Consider the following 19,575-nt stretch of genomic DNA (forward strand, 5'->3'; position numbering starts at 1 on the left):
TATCTGAGATAATCGTTTATCTACGGAAGATGGCAGTTGGGCTCTCGTTCTTTGATAACAGCTCAAAATAATGTTTCCCATTTATTTGGGTTCTGACAGATTAAGGGACTTCAATTCAATCATTATTTTCTTTTTCAATCATTCAACTATTTAGAATGTATTAGTCACAAAAGAAACAATGGTAATAACCTTTGATTAGATTAGATTCAACTTTATTGTCAGTTTAGCATCTTCAGAAGTGCAAATAGTGATTTAACACATGACTACCTTTAATCCAGGACAGTTATTAATATGAGTGAGTACTGTAGAGAAATACTGTGATATTATTATTATTATTATTATTATTATTATTATTATTATACTCCATCAGTAAAACATGGAATACAGTAGAACTTGTTATAAAAACAGAAAACTAAAAGGACATCGACACTACAACATGGTGTTATGACAATGTTAGGCCTATTACGGCTTGAATGATTATGATGATATTTTCTCAACAGTTAGCCTATGGAGTTGCCGTTAGTTCAAGGGCTAGTGAGAGTTAGTTTGTTCAAGCCAGAGGTGACATTAATGGCTAGGCATGGCAGAGCTTTAGGGAGCTTAGCGTCTGCTGCCCTCATAGTTACCATAGCAGGACAGAGAACAGAAGAGGGGGACAAAGCCATGAAATAAACCCATGACACAGCAGAACAGGGTAGCGTCCCACCAGCCGCCTCTGCATTCCACACAGATGGTCCATCCCCACGGGGGGAGGTTTAGAGGAGTCCACAAAGAGGCTGCTGATTCTGGACTGCTGCTATTTCACGTAAACACAACACTGTGGACAGGGACTGTCGAAAACACTGTCGGTCTAGTCATCATCATTTGGGAAGAGGAGAGGGCTGACATCTGTGAATACAAGAGATTCATTTATTTCTGCTAATTCAAGAATTGTGTCCTGTAGTCTACTTTTGATCAATTATATATTTCTTTTTTTTTAATTTAACCTGTATTTATTAGGTAGATCACTTCAGAAAGAAATATGAAATGCACATAACAAATATAAAACGCACGATCGGTCTAAAGAACATGTGCAACCCTTCATGATCTGGTCTGGGACTAATTTCAGTCTAAAATTACAGTCTTGACTAACTCTCTCTAACTTCAGTCTAAAATGACAGAATGGGACTAACTTCTCTATCTTCAGTTTAAAATGACAGAATGGGACTAACTTCTCTATCTTCAGTCTAAAATAACAGTCTGGACTAACTTCTCTATCTTCAGTCTAAAATGACAGAATGGACTAACTTCTCTAACTTCGGTCTAAAATGACAGAATGGGACTAACTTCTCTATCTTCAGTTTAAAATGACAGAATGGGACTAACTTCTCTATCTTCAGTCTAAAATAACAGTCTGGACTAACTTCTCTATCTTCAGTTTAAAATGACAGAATGGGACTAACGTCTCTATCTTCAGTCTAAAACAACAGTCTGGACTAACTTCTCTAACTTCAGTCTAAAATGACAGAATAGGACTAACGTCTCTATCTTCAGTCTAAAATGACAGTCTGGGACTAACTTCTCTATCTTCAGTATCCCCTAGAGGTAGTTCCATGTCCGAGGGGCACACAAACAAAATGTGGTTCTCTCTAAATCAGAGGAGGTATAAGTTAAAGTCTAAAAATGTTCCACTCAAAGTGAAATTGAAAAAACTGTCTCAAATGGAAAGATCAAAAATGCTTGCATTTCTATGATGGCTCACACTATTAGAACAATGATACCAGCACCTTTTACACCTCTCTCTCATCTTGTCATCTACTCTCTTTGCATGCACCTGATTATTGTACCAGACAACCAATTGTCTTAACCTGTTCTTCTGGGCAACAGATGGCAACACTGTGATACCCCCTATGGCTTCTACCAGACGTGGCCTGCGTAAGTTGATTTAAGATTTAAGTTGGATATTATAAAATAGTATGGAGTTGAAGGCTTAACACTAGAACAGCCATGCTTTTTTTACCTACTAAAAGAGCCACTAGATGGCCCCATGTAAATTAGCCTGCTTCCTACAAAGGAAAACGGCAAAATAGCTTTATATTATCCTGATGTTATTTTGAAAATGTAAGGATACTGGGTGGTAGAACGCACATATCTAGGAAACGTCATGAAAGGAGGGTCCTGAAATTTGATCGAGTGCAGGTATATATTTGTTTTCAAATGACCCCAACCATGGCTGTTCTCGTGTTAATGACCCCCACCCGTGGCTGTTCTAGTGTTAGTGACCACACCCGTGGCTGTTCTAGTGTTAATGACCCCACCCGTGGCTATTCTAGTGTTAATGACCCCACCCGTGGCTGTTCTAGTGTTAATGACCCCCACCCGTGGCTGTTCTAGTGTTAATGACCCCACCTGTGGCTGTTCTAGTGTTAATGACCCCACCCATGGCTGTTCTAGTGTTAAAGACCCCACCTGTGGCTGTTCTTGTGTTAATGACCCCACCCGTGGCAGTTCTAGTGTTAATGACCCCACCCGTGGCTGTTCTAGTGTTAATGACCCCACCCGTGGCTGTTCTAGTGTTAATGACCCCACCCATGGCTGTTCTAGTGTTAATGACCCCCACCCATGTCTGTTCTAGTGTTAATGACCCCCACCCATGGCTGTTCTAGTGTTAATGACCCCACCCATGGCTGTTCTAGTGTTAAAGACCCCACCTGTGGCTGTTCTAGTGTTAATGACCCCACCCGTGGCAGTTCTAGTGTTAAGAGTGTGTGTGATACGCTGTCGGGGCCTGTGACTGTCCGGGTTCAGGTATCCAGGGGGACGACAACCTCCAGTCCATGATCGTCGGCACGGTGATGAGGAAGATCAAGTCTCGCACCTGGAAGAAGCAACGCTACTTTAGGCTGCAGGAGGACTGCATGACCATCTGGTACAAGTCCAAGAAGGCTGGGAATGCCCACTCAACATGTGAGTTGTGCCAATCACACACACACAGGCTGCTACAGAGGAAAGCTCTTATCATATCTGATACCTAGAAGATTAAGATCACTTCATTGTCCATTAATGACGTTTACATGATCGCAGGGATACCTGTTGCATCACTCTGTCCTTGCCAGCAGTGTGGTCTCTTCCCAACTGTGGCAAGTCACAGACAGGGTTGCCAGATGGGATTGACAATTTACAGCCTAACCACTCTATAACCGCTAAATCCAGTAGCCCATTCGGCGGTAACCCGCCCCACCTGGCAACCCTGGTCACAGACAGGCAGTTGGAGAATTGTTGTTGATTGTTGCCGTGCTTACCAACATCAGGTTTGTTTAAAAGCTCTATATTATATTTGTCCTGAGGTGTTTGGTTGTGTTATTGTGGTGACTGGGGATAATAATGAGCTGTGGGGTTTGCGGTGTGGCTAATACGACCTCTCCCGTGGCCAGTCTCTGTGAGCGACGTGGAGGCGGTGCGGGAGGGACACCAGTCGGAGGTGCTTCTCAGCATCGCGGACGAGTTCCCCCCGGACCGCTGCTTCACCATGGTGTTCCGTGGGCGCCGTGGCAACCTGGACCTGGTGGCGGAGTCGTCGGAGGAGGCGCAGTCCTGGATCAGGGGGATGAGGAAGCTGATCGAGAACCTGGAGAACATGGGAGAGAGGGAGAAACTGGACCAGTATCCTTGTCAACAAGCCAAATCTAAACCAAATCTCTGGGGAGGTTGTCTATTACATACTTGTGATAGTAGGCCTATCAGTTATGGACGGCTATATGTAGGCTATTATTAGCAAATAATTGATAGTATTATATAGTACAGATAGATAGATAGATAGATAGATAGATAGATAGATAGATAGATAGATAACAGATAGATATCACTATAGATAGTACCTTGTAGTAGGTAAACTTAAGATTGAATATGATTAATATTAACATATAACATATTAATATGAATAATAATAATATATTCATATTCTGCTTATTATGGTTGTAACTCGGATGTCCATTGTCCTTGTCAGTCAGGGTTTCACTGCGAATGTCGGAATGGGTAATACAATTACTTAATTTTTTGGGACAAATACAATTACCATACAGTTACCAATTACCATACAGTACGTTTAACCACAAGCTGAAGTGTCTATGGTCTGTCATATCACAATCTAACCACTCAACAAGTCTACAGCGCAGTGTCAAATTGAACTTGGTAGTCTCCAAGCGGTGTCGGTGTAATGAACCTATCGCAATCGTTCTGACGTTTTTATCATTTGCATCAGCTAAACAAATTATTATCGCTCGCGACTCCCAGTCACAGGGATAATTAACTGCCACTTTCTTACTTCAGTTGCCTACATGCCGTTATTTATATTATTTCATTGACCATCTTGGAGTGACAACATTCAACCCTTAAGTGGCATGCACAGGTGGATCTGTGAGTGGTTTAAGAAGGCTGATAAGAACAATGACGGGAGGATGAACTTCAAGGAGGTGCAAGACTTGCTGAAGATGATGAATGTGGACATGAATGAAAGTCATGCTCTTCAACTCTTCACGGTAAGATTTGAACAGCGACTGTATTCTCTACGTTCTCTACGTTCCAGACAGCAGGGCTTTTACGTTACAAATGACGTTGTTGAACATAGGAGTCTGCACAGGTGAAGATCTTAAAGCTAACATAGGAGACTGGACAGGTGAAGATCTTAACGATAACATAGGAGTCTGGAGTGGAGAATATCTTAACAATAACCCAGGAGTCTGAACAGGAGAGTCTGAACATCCCGATCCCATCCACGATCCCTGTATTGAAAGTAGCCCTCAAACCATTAGAAGTGCCAGAAGTTCAGATTGACGGGGGGGGGGGGGGACTTTGATATGTGAGGCTTTGGATAGATAGACATAAAACAGGGTTCGTTGAGAAGTGTATGAATTGGTTTAAGTGGAAATGGAATATGTAATATGTGGAAAGAAAGGGCATACAGCTAAAAGTTATTAGATAGATAGATATAGATAGATAGATAGATAGATAGACTTTATTTGTCATTGTTACAGTACAGGTACCAAACAACGAAATTTAGGAGGGGAGGCTCCCCTGGTGTTTAAGAAAGGAAAAAGAAACACATTTTGGAAAAAGCATAGATGCATAAAATCACAAGAAGATAAGGAGCTGGTTTACATCAATAGAGGCTATGTACACAATCCACTGTACTATACTGCACAGATAGTCAACTAGGGTTGTCATATTGCACAAGAAAGTATTTTTTCACATTTTTTTAAAGTGTCACAGTTTGCAGGCTTGAAAATGTACATGTTTGTGCCTCAGCACTAGCTGCCATTACAATCCGTCCGGACTTGTCCTGGGCCCAGAACTTAGGCCTTTTCTGTGTTCAGGGCCTTGACGGCCCTGTGGTAGAAGCTGTCCTTCAGTCTGTTTGTCCTAGCGGCCGGGGTCCTGTACCTCCTGTTCGAGGGCAGCTTGACAAAGTGTTCGTGCCCAGGGTGGGTCGGGTCCTTGGAGATCTTGGAGGCCCTCCTGAGACAGCGTGTTTCGTACAGCTCCTTCAGAGAGGGGAGGGTGGCGCCGGTGATCCCCTGTGCTGTTCTCACGACTCTCTGTAGATCGTTTCTCTCCGCTGCCGTGCAGCTGTGGTACCAGTTGGAGATGCCGAAGGTGAGGATGCTCTCCACTGCTCCGTGGTAGAAGGCCACCAGCATCTCCTGCTTGCTGTGTTGTTTCTTGAGGCATCTCAGGGTGTATAGCCGCTGTTGTGCCCTCTTGATGGTGCCTTTAGTGTTGTCCTTCCAGGCCAGGTCATCCCGTATGATGTGTCCCAGGAAACGGAGGTTTGAGACCATCTCTACGCTCTCTCCGTCGATGAGCAGGGGCAGGATCTCGGACTTTTTCCTCCTGTAGTCTACGATGAGTTCCTGGGTCTTTGACTTGTTTAGCAGCAGGTTGTTTACCTTGCACAGCTTGCTCAATTGCTCTACCTCATCCCTGTACGCCGCCTCGTCCCCCCCCGAGATACATCCCACCACGGTGGTGTCGTCTGCAAACTTTACGATGTAGTTGCTGGGGTGGATGGGGGTGAAGTCGTGGGTGTAGAGGTTGTAGAGGATGGGGCTTAGCACGCAGCCCTGGGGTGACCCAGTGCTGAGGCTGAGGGCTATTAAGAAGGCTATACAGGCCAACACCCTCCCAACATTTAAACAGGCCCTCAAAACCCACCTCTTCAAGCTGGCCTTCACCAGTTAACCCTCTCCCCCTCCCCTTCCCATGTGTCCCCAGCACTACCTTCATTAGGCCCCTATTCTTTCTTTTTTGACTTTTTTTTGGTTTCTTTGTATTATTACTACTCGATCTTTTCAGTTTGTAAAGCGTCTTTGAGTGTCTAGAAAAGCGCTATATAAGTCTAATGTATTATTATTATTATTATTATTATTATTAAGAAGGAGAAGAAGAATCTTGTTTTTTCTGCGTGTCATTTTTGACATTTTCCTCTTCGCTCACAAGATGGCTGACAAATCTCAGTCGGGCACCCTGGAGGACGAGGAGTTCGTGCTCTTCTACAAGATGCTGACTCAGAGGGAGGACGTGCTGCGGGTGTTCCAGGACTACTCTGGCGACGGCCAGAAGCTGGCGCTGGCCGACCTGGAGGACTTCCTGCGGGAGGAGCAGCTGGAGGTGGAGAGGGTCCAGCAGCACGCGAGGGAGCTCATCCAGCATCACGAGCCCTCGGACACAGGTACCGCTCATGGCTTCTTCTGACCTCTTAGCCTTGTTTTGTGATGAAGATTTTTTTATTGCTTTTAACAACACATTGTTAACAAACAATGACAATACAGAACAAGAAAGGAAAGTTCCTATCCTGAACTTCTTCTACAACTTAACCAAACTATCCCATCTCTCTGTACTCCTCTTCCCATCGCGTTAACATGGTCAAATTGGACGTCTGTCCAATATTGCATTCGGATAACAAAATGAACTGGTATATACAGTACAGTAGTCTCACTGCACAAAAGGCCAAGCAAAAAAAAAAAAAAAATCAAAACCTTGTGCCTCATTTGCTACCAGTTACATTAACCATTACAACCATTTGTAAAGACTTGAAAGGACATCTCTAGGAGAAGGATTAGCCAGACCAACAGTGTTTAGATTAGATTCAACCTTTTATGTCATTGCACAGAGCACAACAAAATGTATTTTTTGCTCTAGGCACAGGATCAGCCGTAGTCAGCAGCCCTGGAGCAATTAGGGGTTAAGTGCCTTGCTCAAGGGCACAACGGCAGTGATAGGCACCTTACATATGACGCCAGCAACGCTCCACTTCGTCACCAGCTCACATGCAGCTCCCTCCTGGGGCGGGGATCAAACCAGCGACCTTACGGTCGCTAGCCGGCCTCTCTAACCTCTGGCCTACTGCCGCTGCGTTTGAACCGACGCTAATGTTTATGATGATGATGTTTTTGGTTCTTCCACAGCCAAGATGCTCAACGCCATGTCTATCGATGGCTTCCTGATGTACCTGAGTTCAGCCCAGGGCTCCATCTTCAACCCCCACCAGCAGGGCATCTACCAGGACATGACCCAGCCTCTGTGCCACTACTTCATCTCTTCCTCCCACAACACCTACCTGATGGAGGACCAGCTGCGGGGCCAGAGCAGCGTGGAGGGGTACATCCGGTACGGCCCTGCGTGAGGGACCTGAGGGGCCTGAGGGGCCTGGGGGGCCTGAGGGGCCGACTTGTCAGGGAGAATCAGGAAGCTGGTGTCTTGGTGTTGTTTTTGGAAGCCCATCCCATGATTCATCATCTAGGGCAATCTATTCTAAAAAACGAATTCTACTGTAGAAAAAAAACCCGAATTCTATGGATCAAATGGATGGCCTGTCCTATGACGGACAGTAAAAGTCTGTCAAAAGTGCATCTGATTCGTTTGTAGGTCGTCCATGAGAACTGAAATGAGCGACTTCGGGGACAAAAATCTAACATTTCTGCTTCCTGTAGGGCGTTGAAGCGCGGCTGTCGCTGTGTGGAGGTGGACTGTTGGGACGGCACCAACGGAGAGCCCATCGTCTACCACGGACACACCTTCACCTCCAAGATCCTGTTCAAAGACGTGGTGAACGCTCTGGGAAACTACGCATTCAAGGTACGCACTAAGATGCCTTCATGGGCGTCCCCCATGTCCAGTACTCAAGTTGTAAAAGAAAATCAGGGGGGATGGTGGATTTTATCATATGGGGACGATTTTAGCATCCCCACAGCGTCAGTGACTTCAGTGTCAGTGACTTGGTAAAAATGTCATTGCATGTGTGCATGCCCCCCTCCCTCGCCCACAGTATTTTACTCAATATGCGCAAAACTACATGTTGAAATAGCAGTAATACCACGTTCATTGATAAAATGACATAAGGGATGGAAAGGGAGGATGGCAGTTTTAGAAGGGGGATGATTTTGACCGTTTTTATTTCAGGGGGGATGCCATCATCCCCCCTCAACTCGAGTGCTGCCCTTGTCCCACATAGGCGTCCCCCAGTTAGCCGATAAAAACAACACTGTACTCTTTTTTTCCTACACGCTCCCATGGGGGGGGGCATGTTTTTTTCGGCTGACTCATCGTGATACCAATATGGTAATATGAACTGAAACTCAATAAACGTGCAGTATCAACACGCTCGTCAACATCAGCACCTCATTATATGTGTATGAGTAGGAGGGGGATCATTCCACGATATCCCAATACCATAGCAGTTTCAGAAAGTCGAGCCCCGCCGCCAAGTAAACCAGCAAGAGTATTATTCGGTGCCAAAACCAGGCGGGCAGGTTCACGTATGTGTCAGGGTTACCTGGCTGTATGACTGTCTGCAACTCGATCGTGGCCGTGAGCCCCCCTGCCTGCCTGAGTGGAACCCACTGGTGTGTGTCGGGTATTGCTTTCCCTCCTGATGGGGATAATAATGCTCCGGCCGTTGAATTATTCACTCCCCTTCCACCCCTTCCTCCCTCCCAGGTATCAGAGTACCCGGTCATCCTGTCCGTTGAGAACCACTGCAGCGTTGAGCAACAGAGAGTCATGGCCCGACACCTCAACCTCATCCTGGGTGACAAGCTGCTGAAAACCACCCTGGACGGCAAGATCCCCCTACACTTGCCTTCCCCTGAGGTGAGGGCTTAGCAGCCAGGGGAGATTCTGTGGTCTGACCCTCATGGCCGCCGTGGATCAAGCAGGGTTCCCGCGCTGGTCTTAAAAAGCCTCAATGTCTAAAATCCAGCAATCCGATTTATAAGGCCTAAAAAGTCCCAAGTTTCACTTATTAGGTCTAACAAATTAGGTGCTAGGTCTTGAAAATGAGATGAGCTTGTCCTGCAAGGAAATCAGTCCGACCACGTCTATTTACGCGGAAATTAATCAAGCTGGAAACAAAAAAGATGCCAATTCGCTGCCCCCGGGAGAAGTTATTGGCGAACGAAGCTACATAGAGACACTACATAGGACATGCGTTTGTTTCGAGCTGGCTGTCGTTTGGCTGTCGTTACGTTAAGTTTTGAGGTTCCTCATATGGTGTCGCGAATAGGTCTAAAATTGTATACAAAGAAAAAAGGTCTAAAAAGGTCTTAAATTTGACTTGTTGAAACTTGTAGGAACCCTGATCAAGTCAAGGTGGTGGTGGCGATGGTTGTCTGTCCTCCTCCTCCTCCCCGGGGCTGACAGAGGAGAGGCCACAGAGCAGAATGACCTGGGAGAGGCTCCGTCACTTTCTCCTGTCTGTCAACAGCCTCTAGTCTGGGGCTATATGATCTGTGCATTTGACATGCAACACTGGCACCTTGAATTATTCAAAGCCACAATATTGTTCTCCCCCCCCTCCCCAGCGTTGGAGAATATGGCTGATGTTCTTTCAGCTTCATGCAGGACGCGGTGTGTCGACTCTGGTTGTCTTAGCTTCATATGACAGATATATATGTCAGCTGGCCAACTGCTGCTGGAGGTCCCTAGGACCAGACTCAAAACCAGAGGGGATAGAGCCTTCTCCAAAGCAGCCCCTAGGCTCTGGAATAGTCTCCCCCTCCACGTCAGATCCACCCAGAGCATCGAAAACTTTGCTAAAACACATATTTTCTCCAAGGCCTTTGACCTGAGGTGAGCCTGCCTCCCGACACTGCACCTTTTGCACTTTTATTTCTGCACTTGTATTTGTATTGCACCTTGTTTTTAGTGTATTTTATCTGTTGTTTTCTCTTTTACTAGTGTTTTATCTGTTAAGCACTTTGGGCGGCTGTTTTGGTATTTTGGTGTCAACTCTAGGTGCATCTACTCAGACAAAAACAATCTTTGTACCAATATAGAGCAGTAAATGGGAGTGTTTGGAGGAATTGTCAAGGGGAGTGATTGTGGTTTAATAATTCATTATTAAATAGGCAAAATTAGACACTTTTTTTTATCATTACGGTCACAGCAGTGGTCTGGGATAATCCCTCATACCACTATGCTCTACACATATACGGAAGCACGCTTAATATGTTCTGGCATTACTAAATTCTGTAGGCTATGTTCCAGAATTATTATATTGTTGCATAAATCGATAGCCTCTGTGTGTGAATGACTACGATCCATGTCCGGGTATGAATTCAAATAGGAGAATATCATTCTAGAGAATGTGTACAAATCTATGACAGCATGTCTCTGTGGAGATTCTGTTCCTGCTTCATGTGTGTGTGTGTGTGTGTGTGTGTGTGTGTGTCAGGACTTGAAGGGGAAGATCCTACTGAAGGGAAAGAAGATAGGAGGCCTGGAGGAGAGTGTGAACGGTGTGGCGGAGGACTCCCTGACAGGGGAGGTGAGCGACGAGGACGAGGCGGCTGACATCGATGAGGACAACCTGCGCCACGACAGCCTGCGACGCAGGGCGAAGGTGGGCCACTGATCTCCGCCGACCTATCACCACTTTCTTCTTAGGTTCCAACTCTCTGATGTCGCCGGGTGTCACCAAACACTTAGCCTGGATGTAGATTTGTTTTCCACCCAACCCCCCCCCCTCTCCACCACTCCACCACGTCTCCCACCGTCATATCCACTTCGCACTCACGCCTTCATTGTCTCCCGTGTTTTCCATGGAAAATTCCATCGCTGTAAGCAAGGTGTGTCAGTCTTTAATCTTCGTCTGCTGCTGGGTTGGGTGCCGTTGGATCAACATCAACATCACGCTTTACACAGTAGCACCAGTGATGTCCGAAGGTGGAAAAATCTGGAATTGATTGGTCTCACTTATGAAAGATTACATAGGCTGGAGGCAAGGACTAGACAGACATGAGAGAGAGACACAGAGAGAGAGAGAGAGAGAGAGAGAGAGAGAGAGAGAGCGAGAGAGAGAGAGAGAGAGACAGAGACAGAGAGACACACAGAGAGAGACACACAGAGAGAGGGATTAACAGAGAGAGAGAGAGAGAGAGACAGAGACAGAGACAGAGAGACAGAAAGAGAAAGAGAGAGAAAGACAGAGAAAGACAGAGAGAGAGAGAGAGAGAGAGAGAGAGAGAGAGAGAGAAAAGTGACAGACAGAGAGAGTGACAGAGACAGAGAGACAGAGACAGAAAAAGAGGGAGAGAGAAAGACAGAGAGAAACAGAGATGGGGTGGAGGGGGGGGGGGTAGGGAGCGCTAAAGGCACCACCCTTTTTTCCCCTGTCTCTCTACCACTCTGCCATATGAGAGGGACAGGCAAGGTGAAGGTTGTCGGCAGCAATGACTCTAAAATGAGACACTTGATCCCGTGAACACGGCTAATTGCAGTCAGGGATCACCTATGCGGCTAAACACCGCGACACCTCTGTCTCTGCGCCTTTCATGATATTAGTCGATGTGAAGTAGAAGTTCAAGAAGTTATATAACATTCCTGATGAGCCAGAGCCTGAATACACAAACAAACGTATTCAATACAGTCCATCACAAAACCTTATAATAATTATATGACCCATGGAAAGATCTATGTTAAAAATGTATCATTGAAAAAGAAGAGAACGCACACTGCAGAAAAACTTAGGCGAGGTGCTGGCGACGGAGCAGAACACTATAGAATGAAGTAGAAGCCGCGCACTCTAGTTCCAGATGCGAAAGTGTTGATTTTAATTGACAAGGTTTTTTTCGGCCGTAGCCTTTGTCAAGTCTTTACACTTTTCTTTAGAATTGATCAGAAAAGCGTCGGATGTCAATGTCGCCCTAAGGCGGTTAGGCGTCATTTTCATCCGCTCGGCCGCCAGAGTCAGACCCAACAGTCAGTCTTGGAGTCTTGGGTCCAGGGAGCTCAGCGATGCCCTTGGCGCTGGATGTAATTGACTCTGACGACGGCTGTCCTACAGACGGTAGCTCACAGTCTCCGTTTGTTTGGGACAGGATCAGCTTTCGCAGGGCGGCAGCTGGGCACTGGGAGTCCTGCTGGCATCACTAATTACGTTGGCCTCCCGCCTGCATACCTCTGAACCGCACGCGGCCATTCAAGCCTGATAGGCAGGGCCTACTTTGGGTTGGCAACCTGGTATGACTAAGTATCACTTACTCCATGTTGTCGGGGTTGTGTCGGGCTATTCCCATGGCCACGCGCCTGCCCCTTACATGAGGAGGGCCACCCTGCTCTCCCAACCTGCCCTGTTGTCTTACAAGTCAACAGAGAGGTTTCGTCTTGCTTTCAGAATGACGCGCTTCTGGATGTTGTCAAGTGAAGGTGTGTGTGTGTGTGTGTGTGTGTGTACACTCTCTTTCTTCTTCCTTAGAAATCAAAGCAACGTCTGTCCAAGGAGTTGTCCGACTGTGTGGTGTACTGCAAGAGCGTCCACTTCCACAGCTTCAAGCATTCCCGCATCCACTCCAAGTTCTACGAGATCTCCTCCTTCACAGAGTCCAAAGCCCGCAAACACATGAGAGAGGCAGGTGGGCATGGAACCTCTGACACAGTCCATTTCAGTTTGGTAACACTTTACAACATGGCTGCAAATAAGTGGCTAATAATTACCGGTAGTAGTACAGTAATGGTATGTTTTTGCATGGCTCTTCAAACCCATCTCATGTATGATTAACTACCTCCCTCCCTCCCTCCCTCCCTCCCTCCCTGCCTCCCTCTCTCCCTCCCTCCCTCCCTCCCTCCCTCCCTCCCTGCCTCCCTCCCTCCCTGCCTCCCTCTCTCCCTCCCTCCCTCCCTCCCTCCCTGCCTCCCTGCCTCCCTCCCTCCCTCCCCCCCTCCTCCCTACCGACCTGTCCCTTATCCAGGGTCTGACTTTGTGCACCACAATGCTCGGCAGATGACAAGGGTTTACCCCAGCGGCCTCAGAACTGACTCCTCCAACTTCAACCCACAGGATATGTGGAACACGGGGAGCCAGATAGGTGAGAGACCATTTTAGATAATAATAATAATAATAATTAAAAAGAAATGTGTAGCTCAAAGTGCTTCAACCATTATTAAATCATTTAGGCATTTAAATATTAAAAATATGGGTTTTTAGTCTTGACTTGAACATATGTGCTGAGGTTGCATCCCTAATGTAAACTGCCAGTGCATTCCACAATTTGGGTGCATAAAATGAGAATGCAGCCTCACCAGATCTCTCCTTTTGTACTTGTGGTACACAGAGAAAACCAGCGTCAGAAGACCTGAGAGCTCTATTGGGCTGATATGCTAGCAAAAGGTCTTTCAGATATTCTGGTGCTGTGCCAGTGAGAGCTTTATAAACAAGCAGATGATGGTTAAACAAGTAAATTCATATTGTTACTAATTTGACTACTTTGACTACTATTGCTAATGGTAATAGTACCGGTATATGTTTTGTTTACATTACACATGTCGAAATGCTTAACAACAGGATGACTAAAATAATGGGATGGGTTGAAGATATGGCATGTCATTTGAAATTGGAAAAATCTAAACTGTTAAACTGTTGGGTAACACTTTAGTATGGGGAACACTTATAGGCACTAATGAGCTTATAAGTGTTACCCAATAAGTTAATAAGTTGTTAATTATGTTTTACTAGCTATTAATTAGGTTATAGGCTTTATTTAGTGAATTTGAATTAGAATTTTGCCATTTAGCAGACACTTTTAATCCAAAGCGACTCACAATTACGAATTACAGGGACATTCCCCCTGGAGTAACTGAGGGCTGAGTGCCTTACTCAAGGGCACACAAGTGGTGGTGTGGTTCGATCACCAGTCCAACTCACTATCCACTAGACCACCACTACCCCTAGTGGTTTCTTATTCTCATGTTATTAGTCATGTAGTAACTGGCCAATTGCATTTGGATTTCAGTGACCCTCCAATCACTGGCTCACATCTGCAGATTGAACCAGCGACCTTGTGGTTACTTGCTAGTCTTCCTAACCCCAAGGCCAACCCTGCCTCGAAAAACATGTTGCTGTGTGGATATTTGTCTCGAGGGACTGGGTTGAAAGCAAACACTTATAAGCTACAAACGAGTGCCTGATGTGTGTTCACTGTTCACTAAAATAAAGTGTTGCTGTCTGTTGTTTTACTTTGTTTCCCCAGTTGCATTGAACTTTCAGACTGCAGGGGTTGAGATGGACCTCAACGATGGACTTTTTAGTCAAAATGGCCACTGCGGTTATGTCCTGAAACCTGAGTTCATGAGGAGGTCCGAGAGGAGGTTCGACCCTGAGACTCCCCACAACCGTGATGGCTACCAGCCCCTCAGTCTCTCCATCCAGGTAGCGCCCTCAGGAGCAATCCCCCTACACTCACAGAACAACATGACAACCTCATGCTCACACTAGTCACTTTATAATAATAATAATCATAATAATAATAATAATAATAATAATAATCATAATAATACATTAGACTTATATAGCGCTTTTCTAGACACTCAAAGACGCTTTACAAACTGAAAAGATCGAGTAGTAAAATAAAAAGAAACAAATAAATAAATAAAAGAAAGTATAGGGGTCTAATTAATTTTTTGATTACTAAATCTAAATACTATCTGTATACTGCAAGTATATTTAGATTTCGGGTAGAGAAGCGGCGAACAAGCAACGCCAGCGTCCTCTCTCGACCGGCATACTTTAGTCAATGCTACCTCTCACCCACTGCCACCGAGTGCAATACTCATGACATTCTACTTGTACTATTTTATTTTATTTTACTATATTTGTACTGCTAATTGTACCCTGTCTTATTGTCTATTTGTCTCCCACAACTGTCAATTGGCCAAATGTCTCCCTTATGTCCCTTATGTCCTGTACTCCCTTATGTCCTGTACTCTCCCTTATGTCCTGTACTCCCTTATGTCCTGTACTCTCCCTTATGTCCTGTACTCTCCCTTATGTCCTGTACTCTCCCTTATGTCCTGTACTCCCTTATGTCCTGTACCCTCCCTTATGTCCTGTACTCTCCCTTATGTCCTGTACTCTCCCTTATGTCCTGTACTCTCCCTTATGTCCTGTACTCTCCCTTATGTCCTGTACTCTCCCTTATGTCCTGTACTTATGTACCTTATGTCCTGTACTCTCCCTTATGTCCTGTACTCTCCCTTATGTCCTGTACTCCCTTATGTCCTGTACTCTCCCTTATGTCCTGTACCCTCCCTTATGTCCTGTACTCCCTTATGTCCTGTACTCTCCCTTATGTCCTGTACCCTCCCTTATGTCCTGTACTCCCTTATGTCCTGTACTCTCCCTTATGTCCTGTACTCTCCCTTATGTCATGTACTCTCCCTTATGTCCTGTACTCTCCCTTATGTCCTGTACTCCCTTATGTCCTGTACTCTCCCTTATGTCCTGTACTCTCCCTTATGTCCTGTACTCTCCCTTATGTCCTGTACTCTCCCTTATGTCCTGTACTCTCCCTTATGTCCTGTACTCTCCCTTATGTCCTGTACTCTCCCTTATGTCCTGTACTCTCCCTTATGTCCTGTACTCCCTTATGTCCTGTACTCTTGTCCCTTATGTCCTGTACTCTTGTCATTGTCACTGTATTTTATCTTGACTTATCTTGCCTATTGCCTTATTGAATGAATGAATGAATGAATGAATGAATGAATGAATGAATGAATGAATGGTCTTTATTGTCATTAATATAGTACAGGTACCAAACAACGAAATTTGGGAGGGGGGGCTCCCCTGGTGCTAGGAAAAAAAACTAAAAAAACAAGAGGGGAAAGGAGCTGGTTTACATAAATAAATTGTCTTGTTCTGCAATGTCAGGAACCGAAGCCTAAGAATTTTAATCTCTTACAATTGTGTAATGCGACGTAACGATAAAACTTGAAACTTGAAAAACTTGAAAACTTGAAAGACCTACCCTGAAACATCCTGCAACATCCTGTTCATATCTGAACCATCCTGGTCATATGTGTCTGGGGCGGCTGTGGCGCAGGAGGTATAGCCGGTGTCTAATGGTTGCAAGGTCGGTAGATCGGCGGTTCGAACCCCGGCTGGCCACATGTCAAAGTGTCCTTGGGCAAGACACTGAACCCACACATTTCTGCCAGTGAGCGGGCCGGCGCCTTGCATGGCAGCTTGCTGCCATTGGTGTGTGAATGTGCGTGTGAATGGGTGAATGAGAGGCCGTTGTAAAGTGCTTTGTAATAAGTCCATTTACCAGTTTATATCTGTTTGTGTATGTTTCCCAGGTGATCAGCGGACAGCAGCTTCCTAAAGTGAACATCAAAGAAGGTTCCATCGTGGACCCGCTGGTGAGAGTGGAGATCCACGGAGTTCCGCTCGACCAAGCCAAGCAGGAGACAAGATACATCGACAACAATGGTAAAGAGTTCCATGCCAGTCACATGACTGCTTAGAATGTGGTGTCCTGCCACAGGGTTCCCAGGGGTCCTTGAAATCTTTGAAAGTTTGTGAATTTGAAAAATAAAATCAAGGTCTTAAACGTTTTTGAAAATAGACATGGGTCATTGAAAGTGCTTGAATTCCCCCCCCTCTCTCTCTCTCTCTCTCTCTCTCAAAAAAAAAAAAAAAAAAAAAAATGTTTTACTTAGCTCATCAACTAGTAAATAAGTCTCTGTATTGCTTAACTTTACACATATTTCACAGTATATTGTTTTGCTGTGCTGTGGTAGAGAAGGCAAGAGACCATCTAGTGTTCACACATTCAAGACTCTCTTTTTAATTGTTGTCTGTGAGCGGATAGTTCCTATTATATAAATTCTCATCTAGATCTGTCTCAAACGATGTCGTGTTGGGTCCTTGAATTTGAGGGAATTGAGTCTTGAAAGTCCTTGAAAGGTGCTTGAATGTGATGTTTCAGAAGGTGTGGGAACCCTGTTCAATGCCAGTCACATGAGCCCTTAGAATGTGGTGTTTTACACTAGTGCTGATACGATAACACATGTTAACTCATTTCTGTTTTGCTTAGGGTTCAACCCTGTGTGGTATGACACTCTGAGATTCACCATCCACACCCCTGAACTGGCACTAGTGCGCTTTGTGGTAGAGGACTACGACAAGACATCCAAAAATGACTTTGTTGGACAGTATACCTTGCCCTTCACATGTATTCAGCAAGGTAAGGTTAATCCATGTTATGCATTTTGAACGATGCACGAAAGTACCATCAGGTGCCGCAATGACACATATCCTGTGATCGCACACTTTCTACAGGCTAACCATCCTGCTTTAACACTAGAACAGCCGTGTCTTTTTTACCTACTAAAAGAGCCGTGATGTGATTTTGAAAAAGTAAGGATGCTGGGTGGTAGAACGCACATATCTAGGAAAAGTCATGAAAGGAGGGTCCTGAAATTTGATTGAGTGCAAAGATATAACATTTTTCTTTACTCACAGGCTCATGGCCTCATGGCTGATTAAGTGTTAAATACAGTGCCCTGCATATGTGATGGAACAGTGAAGCATTTCTTCTTCTTTTGGCTCTATAATGGCTCTATAATCCAAAGGTTGGATTTGTAATCAAACAATTCCCACGAGGTTAAAGTCGAGATGCTCAGCTTTTATTTGTGCACATATTGGTTTTTACCATTTGTGACACGGTCTGTTGAAAAGGTCCATTCTGATTGATTTTTTCGGACATTTCAGCTTCATAATGTCTTCCTTGACTTTCGTTGACATGTGTTTGGTCCTGATGTTGACAGACACCGATAGCAGCCTCAAGGCAAAGGCAAAGCCTAGAAGCAATACTAGGGTACATAAGGTTGCAGAGAATAGGAAATGTTAGAATAGGTACAGCATAGCATAGAGTACAGCACAGTGTTTTATCTGTACAGTATAGTATAGTGGATAGTGTACATAGCCTTTATTTATGTAAACCAGCTCCTTTCCCTACTTGTTTTTTTTTGTATTTTTTTCCTAGCACCAGGGGAGCCCCCCCTCCCAAATGTCGTTGTTTGGTACCTGTACTATAGCAATGACAATAAAGACCATTCATTCATTCATTCATTCATTCATTCATTCATTCATTCATAGACATTGACAGCTCTCTTGTGCCTGCACAAATGATGTGACCGAAGAAGCGTTGGGTGTGCATTCTTTTTTTTGCTTTTATACTTTTGGAACAAACCCATCGTACAGTATGCAATGTAAGATGTGAGTAAAAGCTACGGTGTATACTAAATCTGACCTGTTTTTCTGTCTTTTCCAGGATATCGTCACATCCATCTGTTGTCTAAAGATGGAACCAGTATTCCACCATCCTCCTTATTTGTGCACATCAAAATCACTGAGCTCGAATGAAGTGGACGTCAGTGAGGCCGAATGAAGTGGACGTCAGTGAGGCTGAATGAAGTGGACGTCAGTGAGGCTGAATGAACTGGACGTCAGTGAGGCCGAACGAAGTGGACGTCAGTGAGGCCGAACGAAGTGGACGTCAGTGAGGCCGAATGAAGTGGACGTCAGTGAGGCCGAACGAAGTGGACGTCAGTGAGGCCGAATGAAGTGGACGTCAGTGAGGCTGAATGAAGTGGACGTCAGTGAGGCCGAATGAAGTGGACGTCAGTGAGGCTGAATGAAGTGGACGTCAGTGAGGCCGAATGAAGTGGACGTCAGTGAGGCCGAACGAAGTGGACGTCAGTGAGGCTGAATGAAGTGGACGTCAGTGAGGCTGAATGAAGTGGACGTCAGTGAGGCCGAATGAAGTGGACGTCAGTGAAGCTGCTGCAAATCGCTAATTACAATTCCACCACTTGATTCAAACGTGTGACAAAAAGAGAACACACCATCCTGCAGTATATTGTCGATGTTGAATAGTTAACATTGTAGTTATTCACAAACTATGCAAGGAAATACCTTTCATTTCTCAAAATAGTATGTCATTTTAATGTCATTTTAAGAAATAGCCAAATGTTTTTTTTTAAGCTAAGATAGTGTTTAGGTTTTATTAACCAACTATAGGTCTATTATAGGTCTATTAACCAATTATATTTATGGTGTGTATTCAAAATGTGATGCATTACTAGAGAGCTTGTGTGATGATATTGTTTCTTTCCCAACTGTGTACCATCAAATACGTATGTTTGATATAACAGTAGTTGAGAGGTTGTGTTTTGTTGCGATGACATTGTATAATATTGTAGAGGAGAAAGTGCCACCAATGGTTTAGAGTTATGACACATCATATTTCAGTGTTTTAGCAG

The 19,575-nt window shown here is 44.9% G+C and overlaps 1 protein-coding gene across 1 annotated transcript; it reads left to right on the forward strand.

Annotated features, from left to right (window-relative positions):
* Nucleotides 1-1,889: 1,889 nt before the first annotated feature.
* Nucleotides 1,890-18,676, forward strand: plcd4a (phospholipase C, delta 4a; the record flags this gene model as incomplete). The annotated part of the gene is made up of 15 exons (XM_080526132.1): nucleotides 1,890-1,914; nucleotides 2,788-2,946; nucleotides 3,414-3,642; nucleotides 4,388-4,517; nucleotides 6,475-6,706; nucleotides 7,443-7,644; nucleotides 7,968-8,112; nucleotides 8,974-9,126; nucleotides 10,709-10,876; nucleotides 12,731-12,887; nucleotides 13,224-13,340; nucleotides 14,502-14,680; nucleotides 16,606-16,738; nucleotides 17,346-17,495; nucleotides 18,585-18,676. 15 exons carry the CDS (start codon nucleotides 1,890-1,892, stop codon nucleotides 18,674-18,676), a joined length of 2,271 nt encoding a protein of 756 aa, XP_080382258.1.
* Nucleotides 18,677-19,575: the final 899 nt, after the last annotated feature.

This window comes from Nansenia antarctica (assembly GCF_963989245.1).
Source record: "Nansenia antarctica genome assembly, chromosome: 3".
NCBI lineage: Eukaryota > Metazoa > Chordata > Actinopteri > Argentiniformes > Microstomatidae > Nansenia > Nansenia antarctica.